Here is a 20,996-nt window from a genome sequence, read left to right as displayed (position 1 = left end):
ATATAATATCACACAAACAATCACAGCCAATGCACAGTTACTGCTTAAAAGCAGGGCACGTACATCCAACATACAAATTGAAAAAAAAAAAAAAAAAAAAGACATTTGTGTGCGTAAATCTTTAAAAGAATCACCAACTTCTTCTGGTGAGATTATGAATGCAAAACAAACATCAAGTATTTCATTTCAACAGACATAAGAGCAGCAAAGCAAGCATGTATGTAACACCCACATAGCTTGCTAACCTGCCCACACTGAATGAACAATGATACAGTCTAATAGAGTGACAGCTATATCCGAATTATTCACATGTGCCTCTTTTGCCTGTACATTTACTTACAAATATGATATATCAAATAAGGACCCTGCGAACAGCTTTGGTTCTACTACGATTCGCTCCGACCCAGGCCTCCTACACTTAAATCTTTTAAAAGACGATATCAAAGTAAAACTCCATCCTGAGTGCCAAAGCTGCTGTATTTTTACACAAAACTTCTGTAAGGAACTGGTTTTTATATTACAAATTATACATCTGCTTAAGCGGTTCTTCCCTTTTGATTCCTCTGGGTCTGAAAATGGCCCAATAAGTGGCAAAGGCACTGGACAGATGAGGACAGCCACTCTGGCAGGGTTAATTTAGTGTTCCCTCTATCTGATTGGCAGCATCGAGTGACCACCATGACATGCTGTTCCTCAGTGGTTCCTGCAGCTTCTGCGTCCGCCCTCGTCTGGCCTCTCCTGGTTGCTCATGTTCCCTGGGGAGAGGTCAGGGTGAGCGGGACGTAGAGGGCTGCAGGGGACGGGGTTAACAGGGAGGGAGATCAGCCCTGGAGCTCCTCATAGCAACTGTCACACACTCGGACAGGCTTCTTGGAGGAGGGTGTCATGGCATTGCGGGCAGAGCACTCTGCACAGAAGATGTTGCCACAGTGTCGACAGTGGTGCTGGGGGAAAAGAGAGACACAAGGGTCATGATTCAGGTCAGGTGGGTAGGTTAATGTGACACTGATCAAAAATGGAATGGACATGACAAAGTTAGATGCTGGGTTTTTCTGGGCTGGCTATTGGCACTGATTCGATTCTGAAAATTTTATTCGCTCTTCCATTTGGTTCATCTGGAGAAATTCTGGTTATTTCGATATTTCTGGCTCAAAATATGGTGTAACATTTGATGTACATTTTTTAAACTTTATTTATACATCTTAAGTGTTTCCATTCATGTATTTTTATATAAATGTCAAAATGTGAATAAAATTGACAATGTAGCTAGTAATGTCTCACATAAATGACTAGGCAGGATGGGCAGCATGCTACAAATAATGAAAAAAAAAAAAAAACGTGTATATATATATATATATATATATATTAGATTATATTATACTTGTAGCTCATCACCTGCCTTGCAGGTTAAGCATTTATTTAAAAAATATATTGATAATAATAGTAATATTTACAATTATAATAATAATAAAATTATTTTTATTGTATAATAATTACATTATTATTATTATCATCATGAAGCATTATTGTAATAATAATAATAATAACAACAATATAATATATAAATAATAATAATTAAGTATAATTATTAAACAATAACAACAAAAATAACAATAATAACAAATGCAGGTTAGGCATTTATGTAAATACTCATTATTAATAATAAAATAAGAATCATTATTTTGGCTGTTGTTGTATAATAATTATATAAATATTATTATTATTATTATTATTATTATTATCATCATCATCATGAAGTATTATTTGTAGTGTGCCTTCCATCCTTTTGGTCAGCCATTTATGTGAATAAATAATAAAAATAATAATTATATGCATTTATTGTAAAAAGGCGTAGACTAAAATACAGATGTTTTAAGAACTAGTATCAGATAAATCAAAAGAAAAAAAATAAATACAAATAAAACCTTTACAATGTTACACTGAGAATCCTTGTTTTTTTGGCTAATATAAATATGACAGAGTCTGATGTGGATGTAAGAATGATTCAATGCCAATGACTTCCTTAGAACATCAAACAGATGCTTTTGTTGTGGAACGTGCTTTGATGCACCGTGTCATGTGATCACAGTCCTTTGAACACAGGAGTGAGGATCAATAGGTTGATCATTAACACTGTATTGATCTCATACTTTGATCCATTGAGCGGCTGCTTCATCAAATAAAAATGTGAGCGTGTGTGTGTGTATGCGTGATGCAGACCTTTCTGACAGTGACAGAGAAGCCTTTCCCACAAGCCATACAGTTCTGCACCTCGTGATCTTCCGCCCACTTTCGCGTGAGAGACTGTGACTGTTTTATCTAGAACAGGAAAAAGAAGCAACATTTGACTAAAAACTTAAGTTTCCTTTGCTAGAGATGCAAAACAACACCGAAACTGAATTGCAAGGGCAGTAATTTCAGTTTAGGGTTGGCGTCAGTCTGACCTGTAAGGACTGGTTCTCCCGGCCAAGCTCCTGCATGGCGGCTGTAGTGTCATCCAACTTCCTGCGCATCTCCACCAACTTCGCCTGAAGCTTCTCGATCTCACCCTCACCCTGGACACACCTGGAAAAGGATCGAATTGAAAGCGATCATCGATTTTTCTCTGTGTATTTATGCTGGAAAAGTATCTAGCGCAGTCAAACCTCTCCAGCAGTGCACGCCTCTCATCCTGGTTGTTCTGGACGGTGGCCTCCAACACAGCGATCTCCCCTCTCAGCTCATCCGTCTGTTTCTCCAGCTCACCCACCCGTCTCTGGCTGCTCTGCCACTCTCGCTTCAGCGTCGCCACGTTCTCGTTCAGTGCAGCCACCTGCACAGACATCTTCACCTCCGCCTCTTCCCTCTGCTTCTCCACCTCCTCTTTAGCCTTCACTTCTGATGCCTGAGAAAGAAGATAATATCGCTTTTCTGTGGAAAATTTAGAAAGCATTTCTGCTACAGTATACTGTATAAGTCAGCAATACAGGTCACTTGCTAATGATTAAAAATAATAATAATAATATTACAGTATTCATTAATAATCAAATCAATGAAGTTGGTATTATAAGTACCAGTTGTTGTTGTAGTTTGTCCGTCTCAGCTTTGAGCTGCTGCTGTTTTTGTTTGATGGAGTCTTTGGTCTTCTGATGCTCTCTCTGTTCCTGCTCCAGAGATGCTTGAGCTGCCTCCACCTTCCCCTGCAGCTCCACCTTCTGTTGGATCAACAGTTGCTTTGCTGCCTGGAGCTCCTTCAGCTCCTGCAAGAGACACAGAGACAATTTTCTTGATGTTTAAGAGTTTAACTTCTTACACACACAAAAATTCTCTCAAAAGTGACCAAAGAGCACCGGAGGGTTAAGGCTGCTATGATTCACAAAAGTAATTTGGGGTCAGAGGTGATCAGTCTGACCTTCTCATTCTTCTCGGCCAGAGCTTTAAGATCAGCGGACAGTTTGTTTTTGTCTTTTTCCAGAGCGCTCTGGCACTCTTTGAGCTCCTCGCATTGTGTCTTCTCCTTCTTCAGCTGCTCCTCAATTTGTTCCTGAAAACAAAAGACACAGTCAGCTGAACAACTCGTTATTTCCATAAATATTCTGAAATAACATTCTCCGTGTCTGTGTTGGTAAGCAAATTAAAGTTATAGCAATTCCTGGTCACAACAGAAGGTTGTATTGTAGTCTCGCTGTGTCTGGAACAGACTCTTTATTTATCGCCACCCAATCGAGCTTGGTGGCATTTGCTTCCGTAATCTTCCCACCACAGGAAAATCTGTGGTTCAAAGACTTGCTTGAGGGCACAATGGCGATATATCTCAAAAATGTGCAACATATTTTGTCACCTGTTGTTTCTGGAGCTTCTGTAGAGCCTCCACCTGCTGTTTGATCTTCTCGTCTCTCTTGCTGAGGTCTTTCTCCAGCTTCGTGCGGGCCGTCTTTAGCTCCTGGATCTGGGTTTCGTGAGAACTAAGCTGGTTTCTGTTGGCCACCAGCTCTTCCTGAGCTAGAACCAGCTTCTCCTCACACACCTAAATGACAAATAATAAGACAATAATCAAATACTGCATGGAATCATTTATTAAGATGTGCTCGTACTTTATAAAACAGACCTTGAGGTCCTGGCGTACAGCAGAGAGCTCAGACTCTTTGCCGTAGTAATCCGACTGAAGCGTGGCGAGACTTTCTTTGGTGCTGTCACTGGTCTTCTGCAGCTCTGCACAGCGATTCTTCTCAGAGTTGAGATCTTTAGACAATGTTGTCACCTGCTCCTTCAGCTTTGCCTCCTCTTCAGCCTGAAACACAATTCAATTGACTTACACATCAAATTCAATCATAATGTCCAAAAACTTGGCAGGGACTCATCCTTATCCTCCTTCCAAATGTATATGAATTTCTCCTGTAGAACACAAAAGAAGATATTTTGAAGAATGTTGGTTCACACTGACTTTCAACGTATGGACAAAAAAAACAAGTGGGAACCAAAACAGTTTTGTTATCAAATATTCTTCAAAATATATTATTTTATGTTCTACAGTATAAAATACAATGGAAATCAAAACCATCTGGTTACCAACATTCTTTCAAATAGCTTCTGTGATGTGTTACAGAACAAAGAAAATCATACAGGTTTGAAACAACACGAGGGAGAGTAAATAATGATAGAACGCTCATTTTTGGGTGGACTATCACTTTAAGAACAGAAAATAAATCAGTAATTTTGGTTATGTTATAAATACATTTAAATGCATTTTATGACACATACGTGTGTAAGGAAACTCGACATGCCTTTTTAGTGAGGGAAGTCTGCAGCTCGGACACTTGCACCTTAAATTTCTTCACTTCCTGGCTTAAGGACCCCTGTGTGGTCTTCAGCTCTGCCTGTAGCTGCTGTACACTATTTTCTTTCTCTTTCAGTGTATCTTGAGACTGTTTCAGTTGAGTGTTCAGTGCAGTCAGCTGAGATTGAAGCCCCTTTTCTGCCTAAAAGATTCAACATAATAACAAAATATCAAGATTCCCGTAACATGAGGTTACATAAAAGGTCAAAATTAGGTTTGGGCATGGAAAACCAGTTCAATTTTAGAACCCGTTCCAATACGATAAGATGCATGCATTTAGATTCTGCTTAAGGATTCCTGCGTTCACATTTTTTATGTGATTAATGTCAGTATTTCATCATACACAGCCGTTTTTCTTAAGTGAATTTAAACAGATGAAAAAGAAAATGCACAAGTACAGTATTTGTAGATGTGCATGCGTTCTAATAAACGCGTAGCCTGGCATTAACGTTAAATGTTAATCAAATAACAAAAGGAAAACATTCACTGATCTTGATTGAATAGATTTAACAACTTTAATCAATATTTAATTAATGAAAAGAAAACTATGCAGTGTTTTTAAACTTTTAATTAGTTTTCTATTTCGGTTCAGTTGTATTTATTGATGCTATTGCTAATTGATTTGTTTGTTCCTATTTTATAGCTGACTGTTTACTTGTCTTTATATTTGACATCGAAATGTTTGACTTATTTTTTTATTGGATTTTGTTTTCTTATTGGAATCGAAATAGGAATCGGTAAGAATCAGAATAGATAAAATTCAAACAATACCCAACCCTAGTCATAATCAATGCTTTCTTGAATATAAATGCACAAGCTTACCTCTATTGATTTTTCCAGCTGAGCTTTGACACGACTGAGCTCTTTAGAAGTGCTTTGTGAGTTTTTCTGAAGCTCTTGCTGGGCTTTCTGATAAAACTTCTCCTACAAATTGGAGAAAGCTTGATATTTAAATTTCTGTGAAAAGGTTTGCATGAAAAAGTGTGTTTGTATTGTACTACTTTTAAATAAATAGCAAATGATTTCAAAAATTTCTATGTTGTACTATGATTTTTTTTTTTGTACATACACAAGTATCCAAATATTTTTTGGGGCCACACTTCTCACCTTCTCCTCCAATGTGGCCTTGCTGCTCTTCTTCTCTGACTCCAATTGAGTCTGGCTTTCTTTGAGAGCTGTAGAAGCTTTGCTCAGAGCCTCTTTCACTGTTGCCACTTCTTTAGTCAGAGCATCTTTCTCCTCCAGAGCTTTCTTAAGATCTGCACTCAGACCCTGAGCTTTCTTGTCCAGCTCTGCTTGCCGCTTCTGACCCTCCTGAGACAGTTTATCCAGGCTGGCCTTCAGGGTCACACGCTCCTGCTCTGCCTTCTCCAGCTGTTGTTTTGTTTCTGAAAGGGCTGATGTTTTTTTCTTCAACTCCTCTTGCTGGGTGGCAGCTCTGAGACAGAAAGGAAAGGGAAGATCGACAAGTCATGCCATGGATCTATACTTATTAGTTTCGAAGAGTGGGCTTGGTTACAATTCTAATGTTTTTGAAAGTCGCCAAGCTCAGCAAGGCTAAAAATAGTGAGTAAATAGACAGTAAAAATTATTTTGTGAAAGGTTACTACAATTTTAAATCATGGTTTTTCATTTTCATGTATACTAAAATATTTTACAATTGTAATAATATTTGAAAACAAGCTACATTTTATTCAAGTCTTCAGTGTCACATGGTTCTTCAGAAATCAATTTAATATGCTGATTTTGTGATCAAGAAACATTTACTGTTATTCCCAGTGTTGAAAACAGCTGCTTAATATTTTTGTGAAAAACAATTTATCAATTGATCAATTTAATCCATGCTGTATAAAAAGTATCCATTTATAAAAAAATAAAAAATACTGACATTAAACTGTTACATTAGTATACTCCTAAAATTAAGCATGTACACATACAATATCTACAATATTTTTCTTAAGAGGAATGAATAAACTAAGATCTATTTTACTTAAAAACAGATCAAGGAAATAAGCCAAGACTGGAAAGAAAACGTCTCATTAAAATATTTCTGCCTTCAACATTGTACATTTTCCCATATGAGTTCCCCACCCTTGTTTCTCGGAGTCTAAAAGACGGTTCAGCTCCTTTGTCTTCATCTCCAGCTCACTGATCTGCTTCGTCAGCATCTGCTGCTCCTTCTGAGCCTGTTCCCTTCCAGAGCGGAGTTCAGTTAACTCTACCTCTACTTTCTATACAAGGCAAAAACATCAGATTACAGAAATTTCAATGTGTAATACAATGCATATGGAAAGATGAAATTAACACAATGGCATGTAGCTTTCAAGTATTTCTCAATCAAATAAACAGTGCAATTATTTCTGTGTAAATAGTTATAAAATAATTCAAGACCCCTTTCTTATCGATAAAGTCGTTTGATATCTGTAACTATCACAACAGGCCTGTAACATTTAAAAAAAGAGACAGGATGACGAAGCAGAAATGTGTTGCAGTGACGCTGACCTTGCTCTGGGTCTCCAGTGTCTCTATCTTCTGCTCTGTAGTCAGCAGTTTGTCTCTGCTGTCCTTCAGACTGCTCTCCAGCTGAGAGCACTGCTCCTGCTTCTCCTGCAGCCTGCGGCCCTGCTCCTCCAGCTGAGCCTGCACTTTACTCAACTCCTGCAAACACACACACAACAAAATAAAATAAAACTACATCTGTGGACAAAATTACATTTCTTGTATTGGACTGATATAAAATACACTAGGTTCAAATGGTGTCAAAGCAATGAAACATACTTGCTGTTTATCTTGCAGTGCATTCTGGGCAGTCTCTAGGTGGTTCTCCAAGTCGGCTCTCTGGGCATTTTTTGCCGCTTCAGCAGACAACAGCATCTCAGTCTTGGCTTTTAGCTAAAATACAAAAAAGTTATATATAAACTTAACTGGTATTTTTTAAATACTTAATTTGGTGACTAATTAAATATGAATAAAATGTAATAATATTTTAACTCATCTATAATTACTTGGCTGGAATAAATAAAATTTTAAAGCACTATAATGTCACTTTTCTAACTGGTTTAGAATGAGATTGGGCGGGCAATATTTTTATTGTCGTGTATATACTATAGTGCTGTAAAATTGATTAATCACATCCAAAATAAAAAGCTTGTGTTTACATAATATAGGTGTGTGTGCTGTGTGTTTATATGTAGATATAAATACACACCCATGCATGTATATATACATATATTTACATACATATATGTATCTGTAATATACATTTATATTTTTTGTATGTTATAAATCATATATAAAAATGAGTAGATCTGCACATGTAAATATTTGCATGACTTTTATTTTGGATGCGATTTATCAATTTGACAGCTCTAATATACTATATTATTTATTCATATTTGGAAAAGTCTTAATTCTATATTTTCAATTTCCATTTTATTTTTGTTAAAAGTTTTAGTCATTTTGCTCTGTGCTTTTGTCATTGTCGTTATTAAATGTATAAATGTAATAATTTTTAATTTTTTTATGTATAATTTATTAAATTATTAGTTATAATATTACTATTATATATATTAGGTTTATCATCTATTATTAAGAAAATTTAATTTCAGCTTTCTTACAAAATGAAAACTATTCTCTAGTAAGAAACAGTTTTCATGATTTCATGAATTATTATTTGAAATAATTCTGAACAATCACAGCACAAGTACCTGTGTGTCTAGCTGGGCAATCTTCTCTTTGCTCTCTGTGAGCTGTGTGGTAAACTCAGAGATGGTGGTCTCTAGGCTCTGGCAGCGGTCTTGTGCTGAGCGCAGGTGGGTCTTCTGCTCCTGCACCTGCTCATGAAGGTTGTCCTGAGCCTGTTTGTGGCTTTCAGACTGGTTCTTGAGCTTGTCGGTAAGCTGCGTTATCTGAATTTACACATGGGTGTAAAATTGGAATGAGCATCTGCCCTGTTCAAAGTGTAGGACTGTGTAGTCACACTAGTGCAGTGTCCAGTACCTGTTCCTGTAGTGAGTGATTTTTCTCTTTTAGTTGGTTCAGCACAGCTGTCTCTCCTTCACCGGCCTGGATCTTAGCACACAGATCCTCTCTCTCTGCCTCCAGCTGGCTCACACTGTCCTTGCTCTTCTGCAGCAGAGCTTCAAGATTCTGGATCTTCTGGTCCTTGTCGCCGATCTGACGCAACACCTGCTCCAGGTCATTCTGCATAGATCAAAGGAACATGTATGTGTCACACTTTCCACAAAAATATTAAGCAGCACAATGGTTTTAAACGCTGAAAATAATCTGAAAAGATTCTTGAAAACCAAATCAGCATATTGGAATGACTTCTGAAGTCCATTCTCTAGAGTCCATTCTAACAGCTGCTGAAAATACAGCTTTGATATTACAGGAATAAATAAAATAGAAAACAGTTACTTTAAATCGTTATCATATTTTTGCAATAAGTTTTTCTGCATGGTAAAAGCAAATATTGCTTTTTATAGAAACATCCACTGAGGAGATGTGGCAGTTATGGTTACCTGTGCTTCTCTAAGTTTGCCATTAGTGCTCTGTTGAAGTGTTTGTAGTTCTTGGTGCTGCTGTTTGGATTTGTCCAGCTGATGTTGCAGATCAGTAGACTTGGTAGAGCTCTCCTTTAACTACACACACATAATCACACAGATGCACAGACAAGTGCAGTGGTTGAGAGTGAAAACAAACACTCAAGCCCATCATGGTTATAATTATTTAGTCTGGGTTTTGCATGTAAACACATTATCAATAAACACGCTGACTACTGAAGTAATTACTCTGTGTTCTTCACTGCTTTCACATGGTCTGAGTCTGCCAGTTTATATGTGCAGTACTGTAAAGAATTTGTACTAATCAGCTGAATTTTTTATTTAATTTTTTTGTCTTTACCTGTTCCTCCAAGCGGGAGAGTTTAAGCTGCAGGTCTGCCACCTGCTGCTCCCGATCTTTGAGTTTGTCTCCTGACAGCTGTCTCTGCTCTTTCAGCCGGCCCTGCAGCTCCCCCAACTGACGCTCGGTTTCCAGCAGCTTTGAGTGCAGCTAGAGAGGATGAGAGTATGAGAGCCTGATTACAGTACAAGTACAAATGTGTCATGGATCAATGAGTTTGATTCAGGATGGGTGGATTTGATTCTGGATTAATTTAATTACTATTGCATTGCATTGGATGGATGGGTTTGATTGACTATAAACAGATCAATTTGATTTTGATTCCAATTGGATGAATTTGATTTTGAACAAAAGGGTGGATGGATTTGATTCTGCACTAAAAGGCCAAAAGATTTGATTCTAACTTGATGAATTTGATTCTGAACAGATTTGTTTCTGATTCTTAGCTGACGAATTTGATTCTGAACTAAAGGATGGATAGATTTGATTTTGATGCTAACCTGAGGAATGTGATTCTGAATCTGAATTTAAGGATGGTCAGATTTGATTCTGATTCTAAACTGATGAATTTGATTCTGTTTCTAACCTGATTAATTTGATTCTGAACTAAGTGGTTGTCAGATTTGATTCTGATTCTATCTTGATGAGATTGATTACAAAGTAAAGAATGGTCAGATTTGATTCTGATTCAAACCTGATGAATTTGATTCTGATTCTAATCTGATTAATTTGATTCTGAACTAAATGATGGTCAGATTTGATTCTGATTCAAACCTGATGGATTTGATTCTGAACTAAAGAATGGTCAGATTTGATTCTGATTCGAACCTGATGAATTTGATTCTGATTCTAATTTGATTAATTTGATTCTGAACTAAAGGATGGTCAGATTCGATTCTGATTCTAAACTGATGAATTTGATTCTGTTTCTAACCTGATTAATTTGATTCTGAACTAAGTGGTTGTCAGATTTGATTCTGATTCTATCTTGATGAGATTGATTACAAAGTAAAGAATGGTCAGATTTGATTCTGATTCAAACCTGATGAATTTGATTCTGATTCTAATCTGATTAATTTGATTCTGAACTAAATGATGGTCAGATTTGATTCTGATTCAAACCTGATGGATTTGATTCTGAACTAAAGAATGGTCAGATTTGATTCTGATTCGAACCTGATGAATTTGATTCTGATTCTAATTTGATTAATTTGATTCTGAACTAAAGGATGGTCAGATTCGATTCTGATTCGAACCTGATGAATTTGATTCCGATTCTAACCTGATTAATTTGATTCTAAATTTAGGGACAGTCAGATTTTATTCTGATTCTATCCTGATGAATTGGATTCTGAACTAAAGAATGGTCAGATTTGATTCTGATTCTAACTTGATGAGACTGATTAAAAAGTAAAGGATGGTCAGATTTTATTCTGATTCTCACCTGATGAATTTCATTCTGAACTAAATGGTGGATGATTATGATTCTGAACTAAAAGATGGATGGAATTAATTCTGATTCTAACTGGATGGTTGGTTGTTATAATATTGTCCAGTTATTTACTAACTTGGCTGATCTCACTTTGCTGCTGCAGGCCCTGGTTTTCTTTCTCTTCTCTCTGCTGTTGAAGTTGCTTCCTCTCTGCCTTCAGCTCCTGGTGGTTCTTCTCCAGTTCGCTGAGTTCCCGTCTTAGTCGTGCAGCCTCCTCCCCACGTTCGGTCAATTCAGCCTGGGCCCGACCCAGAGCTGCCTCTCCCGATGACACCCGGGCTTGGCTCTCCTGGAGCTCCAGGTCTTTCTGGTGCAGACTAGACTGAAGACTCTTCTTAGAGGCCTGCTCCTGACCCAGACGCTCCTCGAGTTCCTCACTCTCCTTCCCCTTACGAGATAACTTCTCTGACAAAAGCTGAGGAGTGGCAGAATAATTAAACCAACTCACTCATACAAAACTTACTGTCTTAAAACAATTAATTATAATGCATTCTTCAGACCAGCCTATGCACACTGTACAGAGCACCAATAATCAATAAGATGCCAAATAACAGTGTTGTGGCATGCTGACAAATATCTGTGAATTCTGGGATAGCTTAGGTATCTCTCTTATGAGGGCAGGGCAATTGACTGTGACAGTTATTAAAAAGGAAAAGTTATATAACATTTTATGTGTATAAATTAACAAAAAAAGTTGTATTATGAAGCAATAGGAACTAACAACTGAACTAAAGAGTAAGCAAGTCGAGACACGATCATTTTCAAATTTTAGTTTGCCCTCTTTCTTATTTCTGTCCTTGCATGCATCTTCCTTTTGAACTTAAAATTATAGTTTATATTTATCCCAATGGACACTTCACAGGGATGGTTCTATTAACGACCCCTTAATCGCTCCCGTTTCACTTCCCATCAGTAACATGCTCCACATTTTTCAGAAGCCAGCCCGCCTTTGGAGTCTGATCTCCTAATCCAGTCCTGACAACTTAAACAATGGACTAGAGAGTTGTGGGTCATTACCTGTGGCTGTATATCGCTCTGACCGCCACAACAGGCACGAGACGAATCACTCCCTGCTGCTTTAATTACACCGCATCTGTGATGTGTCTGTCAACACTCTTTAATGGCCAATCAAAACACACGGTGTGCTGACAGGTCAGTGGGGTGACTTTGGACTGGACACACGGGGCCAAGCAGCCCGAGAAGCCTCCAATGAAATTTGTTGGGCCATTTCCTGAAAGCCAGCTGGTGACGCTTGTAAACGGTGGTACAGTAAACTTATATTTGGAAGTGGGTCTTAACATAGCTGGCACTGGCGTGTGTTCTGTGGAGCTGTAAAGTAGGCCATTAAAATATACAGCTGGATTTGCTGCGAGCATACAGCACATGCCTTGTTGCTTAGGGTGGTCCAGTAACTCTAGACACAACATATCTCCGTCTGTTTGTATGCGAGTGTTACCTGGGTCTGCTGCTGGTAGTTGTTGAGGCTGCTCTGTAATTGGTGGATTTGTTGGGTGTAGACCGCTGCCTCCTGAGGACCTTTCTCCAGTTCTGCCTTCAACTGAGCAATTGTTGTCTACAAAAAAGCATGGAAATGTGAGATTGAGGCAAGGCCTACTATTGTTGTCCATTTTACTATAAATTTGACTCAAAAATGCTACTGAAATGTTCATATTGTAGAGCCCTGGATGGTCTTTAAATTCTGTGAAAATGTTCTGCTGTTTTGTTGGCACAGAAACTTTGTTGGTCTGGAAATGACCTAGAACTGTGACTATACTTTCAGCCTTCACCATGTTATTTATGTCCACATTGATTTTAATATATCATCTACTCTGACCAAAGTATGATATTTTTGCACATGGCAAAATATGAGAGCAAAAAAGAATCATTTCATCGCATACTACATTTTTCACTGGATGCAAACGGAAGGAATATTACATAATGGTAGTAAAAAATTCTTAAGCTGATGACATGAAGAACATAAAACACAGACATTAGGAAAGACTACTTAAATGTTGCACAACATCTAATACATTTCTAAAGATAAAAAGGGAATTCAGGCAGAATCATGAAAAACAACACTGAGGCTTTCAAGAGGAGAAATTGTTACCTCCAGTTTACGAATCTCCAAGAGCAAGCAAAGCAGGCGCAGAGTTAAATGAAGGGTGAACGAGGGAGAAGGACACAGTGAGGTGAGACAGGACACACAATACAGAGACAGAGGTGCCAATACACTGGGTATACAGGTAATGACAAGTACTTTAGGGCAAAACACTGGCTGTGTTTCAAACACTGCTAAGCTGCCTACCTAGAAGGCACTTCTAGGTATGCTTCTAATGATAAAAATAGTCAATATAAAAAAATATTAAAAATTCAGTTTTACCATCACATAAAAAAATACAGTTTAAAATGCATTTAAAAATATTTTGTTTTTATTTTTTTATAGCAATAATATTTCACAATATTAATGTTTTACTGTATTTTTGATCAAATGAATGCATCCTTGGTGAGTAAAGGAGATTTCTGAAAAGTAGTGTAGGTATTTTATTTAAAGCTAAAAAGTATTGAAAGAAAATATCTAGTTCAGAATAAAGTAGTTAACACACTTTGTGTCAGTTTATTAGGCTGCATATTATTGCTTAACTAGACACACTATAAACAGACACACTGTAATCTAATGGATCTATGGAGGCATATTGTAAAGAATGATGACAGCAACCTAAACATTTTCATCTACCGTCACTAGATGGCAGCCTTTGTATTAGGTACACCCACTAGAGTCAAATCAAAATATCTGAAAAAAGTCCACTCAAGTGACCTGTTTGTAATGATCTATGAACCAGAACTATTCTGCGTTTGTGAGACCTTATATAATGAAAAGCAATTTTAAGGTCAGAAGTGTGGGCGATTACAGGCATGTTTACAGGAAACTCTCAGAGGTGGGAGACCTGCCAGGGAGTTAATGGTTAACCTCAGGAGTCTGTGCGAGAGGACAGTAAGTGTGACCTTTAGATGTTTAGCAAACGTGTTCGGATACGACATTACGATTGGAACTTACACTACGAAATAGCTTGCGAGTTTTAATGACATCATTTTTTTTTTTTGAGTAAATCACCAAACCAGCCATTTGTAGTCATTCATAATCTCGGTTCACTTCAATGGGCAAAGTTACATCACTATTGCACCCATTCAAAGGTCAGCTGCTTGTCGCTGTCTCAAAATGACCTTTCAGTATCTCTGCCTCCACGAGCTATTGATTCTGGCATGAGTCTCCATATTTGTCGGCTTCTATCAATACTTACATTTTCCGAATAAACAGAAGAGATCGACTGTTTATGAAGCAAAGCATCATGGTAACCCTGTCCTTATGTTGGTTATACAGTGCAGAACAGGTCCCAGCAGATTTGAGCTCACCTCTGAGGTAGTGAAGTTGGCCTGCAGTTGCTCGTATTGGCTCTTGAGGTGCTCGGACTCCTCCTCCCTCTCACGGGTCATGTTGTCCATGAGCGTCTGCACCTGCACCAGCTCTTTCTTCAACACCTCCACATCTTCCACGCCAGGCCTCTGGAGCTGGAGGAGAGCCAGTGACAGACAGGATTAAGCCGGGAGAGATTGATGAGGTATGGGCAGCAGCAGATGAGAGGATGCATGCAAACCCACTGATTATCATGAGACAATAAATGGGACATTACCAGCTCTGCCGCCAGTTTCTCCTTCTCCTGTTTCTCTTTCTGCAGATCTTGGTTTAGACTGGCCAGCCTTTGCTCCAGCGCTTCTCTCATGCTTTTCTCCTCATCATAACGAGATTTGATGTCTGGGATATGAAAAACATGCTCATTTAAAGCTACTTTTTTATTTTATTTTTAACTGGTTTTAATAAAACCTTTTTTTTTTTTGTTATAATGTTAAAGCTGCATCTGTAACTTTTGACGCTCTAGCGGTTAATAAACAGAACTGCTTGCGTCTTGCAGAAGAACATTGTAGCCGGAACTACTTCTCTCTGTTTATGTCTATGAAGGATCACAAAGGTACTGGGTTACTCCGCCGCGGTATCCCCGAAGCAATCTAAAATAGGTGTACTCGCTTATTATATACATTTTGTACATTTTGAGCACAAACAAAGTTACGGACCACAGCTCTGATTGGCTGTTTCTTAACGGGAGCGATGTATTTCTGCAAATGGCAATAGGACCACTGGGAGGAGCCAGAGGAGCTTGATTTTTTCACAGATTATCTGTCTCATATTCTACTGTCAGGACATAATGACAGGTTTAACAAATATGTAAAAAAAAATATTTTTACAAAAGTTACCTACTGCAGCTTTAAATATAGAAACAAACGTTTTAACACTCTAAAGATCGCATACATATAAAATGCAAGAACTTTCCTGCAAAACTTACCAACTATCTCAGTTGCGAGCTGAGCAGCTTTCTGTTCAAACAAGTCTTTCATCTGTTTGATGTTGAATTTCTCGGTCTCAGATTCATTAAGCCTCATCTCGAGCTCTGAGAAGAACAAAATACTGACGAAATCACAAAATGAACGATTCTGCTTAAAAACAAAACATTTAAACTATGTGCAAGATTCAATACAAGAAACACTCTGTTGACAGCATTTGCACTGCAAACTATTTTGATATATCCCTTAATTTTTTTTAAGAAATTTAAAAGTTACAGTATATATTCACATTTAAAAACTGCTATATCCTGTGGTAATTTGGCAATCAATGTAATGCCACTGAGCTATTGATTGAGCATATCTTGTATTGAACCAAGTACATTCCTTTAAACTAACCTGATTTTTCACTAGTACCATCCATCTGTGGGCCCTAAAGTCAATACACATGCCACAATTCAATTAGAGAACACAGCAAACATTCCTTCAGTAACCAATAGACATCATAAAAAATTTGAACTTTTCTTCATTTATCTTTGATCTCTGTTTTTGAAAAACCAAGTATTTCAAAGGATTTACTTTGTTAGTTGCTAGCTGTCCTTGTACTTTGTCTAACTCTTTTTTCAGTTCCTCAGAAAACCAGCGTTCCTCCTGAAAACGCACACCAAAATTGCACGTCATCAGTTTTAAACCCAATACACATATCCAGTGGAAATTACATTATTGAGTAATGGTGCTATGAGTAGTAATGCACATTTCATGCATACTAAGGCTGATTGGATAAAAGAAGGGTGGAGGTCAAAGGCAGGATACCTTCAGTGAAGCTTGTAAATCTTGGACCTCCTGTCGAAGAAGGGCTAGATCCTCCCTTAACAAGAAAAACACAAGCCTTCATTATATATATTTCATATTAATGAATAACAATATGACAATTTCATTCTTTCTGTATTGCTTAAGTCTTATTATATTTCCCTTTAAGATTAAATAGATTGCTAGATTATCTGAGGGTTTCTGTGGCTCAAGTGGTAGAGCATTGTGTTAGCAGCGCAAGGTTGTGGGTTCGATTCCCAGGAAATACATGTTAGGTAAAAAATATTAGCCTAAATGCACTTTAAGTCGCTTTGGATAAAAGCGTCTGCTAGATGCATACATTTAATTTGAATTTAATTTAATCTGACTGAGTTTCTCTGACAGGAAAGGGAGCTAAAAGGGTTTAATATTACAGGAGCCCACCTGCTGGGGCTGAAGGGGGACGGCTGGTCTCCTGGCTCATGGAACACCTCATAATGTTTGAAGAGCTCCTCAGCAGAGTTATGTGACTTCATACACTGGGGACAAATGAAGCCCTGTTGACAAAAACAAATTAACACCACAAATCAGGTGAAGTTACGAAACAGCAAAGTAACAGCATGTAACTTGACATCAATCTACATCAGTTAAAGGGAGAGTCCATGCAAAAATTGATATTCTTTGATTATTTATTCACCCTCATTTTTATTCCAACCTCATTTCTTCTGATTTTAATAGCAAACAAAAAAAGAGTGAGTAAATGACTGCAGAACTTCCAATTCTGGGTGAACTATCCCTAAAACAGGCTTGAATACAACACACTGATATCATTTCAGCAAATGAAAGAGAAAGACTTTAAGGCAATGAGGCATTTAGTCAGTAATATGGTAGGGCTATACATTTAATACGGCTTACCTCGGAGGACTCATTATTCATATCAGCAGATGGCTGCTCAGACTCCGAACTCTGGGAGCCTCCTTTCCCAGGAGTCTATTTCCACAAAGAGACAGACAGAGAAAGGAAGAATTTGAGTCAGATGTCAGCGGTGATAGAATTCATCTCATTACATCACACTATTCAGGTCTGGCTCAGCCGATCAGGTATCTGGGAAGCCGATCAGGACTGAGTGCTGGTTTGGCCTGCTCACTGCATGTCATTCACAAGGTGTAAAAGCAAAGATCGCTTTGTTCGCTTCTTGGGATGTGCTCAGCACTGCTGTCATTCATACGAGGACATGCATCGGGCTGAAACAAAATACTCGGGAAGAGGGGCGTTTAGCGTTTCCCTCGGTCTTGGCTATGAGAGCGGTATGATGTCAAACAATACTGCTTTCTAACATTGATATGCCCTTGACATTTCATGTGTGTCTACTGTCACATCACAAGATGTCACAGTGGTTGGAAACTGCTCTTTAATCAGTATTAGATCTCACTCTCAGCTTCCCTGTCACTTGTGAAAGAGAATAACTTTGACACCTCACAACATAACATTGGCCTGATTCAGAAAATCATTATTCTGTGATACAAAGTTCTATGTCCAAATATGCAGCCTTCCCTATGCAAAAAAGTATCATGGTAAAAAATAGCAGGAAGACTGACTTGTAATTAAAGACAGGAGTTATATATATATATATATATATATATATATGTGTGTGTGTGTGTGTGTGTGTGTGTGTGTGTATGTATATATATATATATATATATATATATATATATATATATATATATATATATATATATATATATATATATATATATACACACACACACATACATACATACATACATATACACAGTACAGACCAAAAGTTTGGACACACCTTCTCATTCAAAGAGTTTTCTTTATTTTCATGACTATAAAAATAAAGAAAACTCTTTGAATGAGAAGGTGTGTCCAAAATTTTGGTCTGTACTGTATATATATATATATATATATATATATATATATAAATAATTTGAGATTTGAGAATATATACACACACACACACATATATATATATACACATTCACATCACACCTCAAAACAAAAAGGAAAAAGAACATTTACTTTGCATAATTTTATATTGATATAACCTATTATTAAGAACCTTGGAATTTTGGGTTTAATTTGTTTGTTTATTTTCAGGATAATATTTTGTAATTTTATCCCCCAATTCTCGTTATTGTAATACAGTATGTATATAACAGAACAAATACTGTTTTACGCTGGTTTAAAGTTAACCAACTTTAAAATAAAGGCAATGCAGCAAATATACTAAGATCTCAGATGTATAAATACAGTGTTTAAAATATATATTTGTTGATTTTGCAATAAAAATAAAATACACTATATAGGTTTCAAGATTGCAAGGCTGCATTAAACTGATTAAAATTACAAAGACATTGATACTGTTACAAGAAATGTATATTTAACAGCATCAAAAATTTGTTTGTAGGAAATATTAAGCAGCACTGTTAACAACATTGATGATAATAATATTTTTTTTTTCTTGAGCACCAAAATTCTGCTCTGACATCAGAATGATAAATTACATTTTAAAATTACTGAATAAAAAAAGTTATTTTAAATTCTAATAAGTTTTTTTATTATTAAATAAATGCAGCATAAGAGACATTATTAAAACATTAAAACCCTGTAGTGTATTCACAACACAGCACATGCTTTTATTTGTATAATTAGTCAAAAATATGAATTATTAACAGTTATATTACCATGGTGGATTGCACAAAATGTTCCAAAAGATTATTGTAAATATTTTAGCTAATTTTTCATGACATAATTGAACACGTTTTTCTTGTTATGGTAGAAGAAGATGATAAACATTCAATGATTCAATCAACTGCTGAATGCTGCCAGCACTCAGTGCAAAATGGACATAACTGCACATCATCTCACATGCATGACAACTTACAATAATTAAGATCAGAGTTTACAGGATTATTAAGCAGAAATAATTTATGGATTCCTGGGCTGTCAGAGGATCCACACATCAGACATTACAATTAATGGAGACATAATCTAGTGTGAGTGACAGATCACTGCAAAATACATACAGAACACATCTTTTGGACATAATTAACAAAGCTGACACCGTGTCATTGTTTGTTGTTAATCATAAAACGACTTATTAATAAGTGATTGTGCAAAACTATGTAGCCCGCTAACAAGCTAACAGCTCGGTCTCCATGTCAACATTTACGCAGAATGGCATTATCAGGATCTTTACTGTTCCTCAAGAACAGGACAGATCTTCTTCACTCACGATCTGAGACTGTCCTCAAGAAACCACAAGCGAAAAGTCATTATTAATCAGTCTTACAAAAGGCCATCATTCAGTGTCAGGCCCAATGAGCTACATATCACATGCAACTGAATGATTGTCTGCGATGATTTCACTCACCATCTGTAATATCCTTCTTAACATTTTGGTCCTTTCTATGGCTAGAACTAGGAAAAATCTAATGTTAAAAGGTTTGTGCTAATGAGGGTGTGTTTTAATATTTTGTTGTTGACACCTGCAGACACACACTGCTGCTTCTGTACAAGCCCACCCGTTTTCCGACTCCCGTCCTTCACCGAAGCATTGTTCGCCATGATTGGACGGCTTGTATGAGGGGCATCTAAGATGCCCAATCGTAGGCTGTCTTTAAGGAGCGTCCACCAATCATTAGAAAGAGAGATTAGGTCAAAGGCGGGACTTGTCGGAATGGAGCCCAACCATGAACGCCCATTTTCCATGGCTTCGATTCCGGAAGTATTTTCCCATTAATTCCCATTATTTAGAAAAAAAAAATAAAAAATTTAAAATCCAAAGTAAAATGTTCAATTTCATTAACAAAGCCATCCAGCTCAGAAATGGTTTACAAATATTATTTTGAAGCAAACATGTATTTAAAATCCAGAGTACCCGATGTAAGGTATTAGACCATGAACTACGCATCCCATGAAGCTTTGCGAACTACGAAATATAATAACTTTTTTTTTAAAGCATTTAAGTGCAGAAACTTTGAGAATGATGATAAAAAATATTCAGAATTTTGTAAAGTTTATCATTCTGAATGGCAAATTTTTTATTCATACATGTAGATGGTCAAAATTCTCAAGTTTTTCTCTAACGAACTCACTGTAAAAAAATTCAAAAGCTACGTCTGTTGTAAGATATTATGAATCTGTATTTGGCGTCTTGTGAATGTCTCTTTTTATTTTATATTATATTATTAAAAAATAAAAAAATGTGGCTGTTTTTTTCTGTAATGTTTTTTTTACATGTTCTATAATATATATATATATATATATATATATATATATATATATATATATATATATATATTTATATATATATATATATATATATATATATATATATATATATATATATATATATATATATATATATATATATATTTATATATATATATATATATATATATATATATATATATATATATATATATATATATATAAAGCATTTATGTGCAGAAATAGTTAAACTGGTATACAAGTTTTTTGATAATATAGGTCGACTGACTGATATTTGTATATTTTTGTATACTGATGTATACAAAAAGTTTGCTGCACTGTTGATACATTTTGATAGGGTTT

The 20,996-nt window shown here is 36.6% G+C and overlaps 1 protein-coding gene across 1 annotated transcript; it reads right to left on the bottom strand.

The window, feature by feature from the left end:
• eea1 (early endosome antigen 1) lies at window positions 1-20,054 on the bottom strand. Its single transcript, XM_026287343.1, has 29 exons — window positions 19,795-20,054; window positions 17,310-17,384; window positions 16,839-16,951; window positions 16,419-16,473; window positions 16,185-16,256; window positions 16,005-16,038; window positions 15,611-15,715; window positions 14,903-15,024; window positions 14,625-14,780; window positions 12,670-12,786; window positions 11,290-11,628; window positions 9,722-9,871; window positions 9,340-9,459; window positions 8,816-9,019; window positions 8,524-8,724; window positions 7,595-7,708; window positions 7,319-7,474; window positions 6,908-7,047; window positions 5,924-6,254; window positions 5,639-5,740; window positions 4,764-4,958; window positions 4,088-4,270; window positions 3,821-4,006; window positions 3,392-3,523; window positions 3,054-3,239; window positions 2,646-2,884; window positions 2,445-2,565; window positions 2,221-2,319; window positions 1-944 (listed from the first exon to the last, which is right to left on the bottom strand). Exons 1-29 carry the CDS (start codon window positions 19,816-19,818, stop codon window positions 822-824), a joined length of 4,194 nt encoding a protein of 1,397 aa, XP_026143128.1. The 5' UTR covers window positions 19,819-20,054; the 3' UTR covers window positions 1-821.
• Between the last annotated feature and the right edge of the window lie 942 nt (window positions 20,055-20,996).

This window comes from Carassius auratus, chromosome 18 (assembly GCF_003368295.1).
Source record: "Carassius auratus strain Wakin chromosome 18, ASM336829v1, whole genome shotgun sequence".
In the NCBI taxonomy this organism is placed as follows: domain Eukaryota; kingdom Metazoa; phylum Chordata; class Actinopteri; order Cypriniformes; family Cyprinidae; genus Carassius; species Carassius auratus.
Note: the sequence above shows the minus strand (reverse complement) of the source record. Positions and strands in the feature narration are given on the sequence as shown.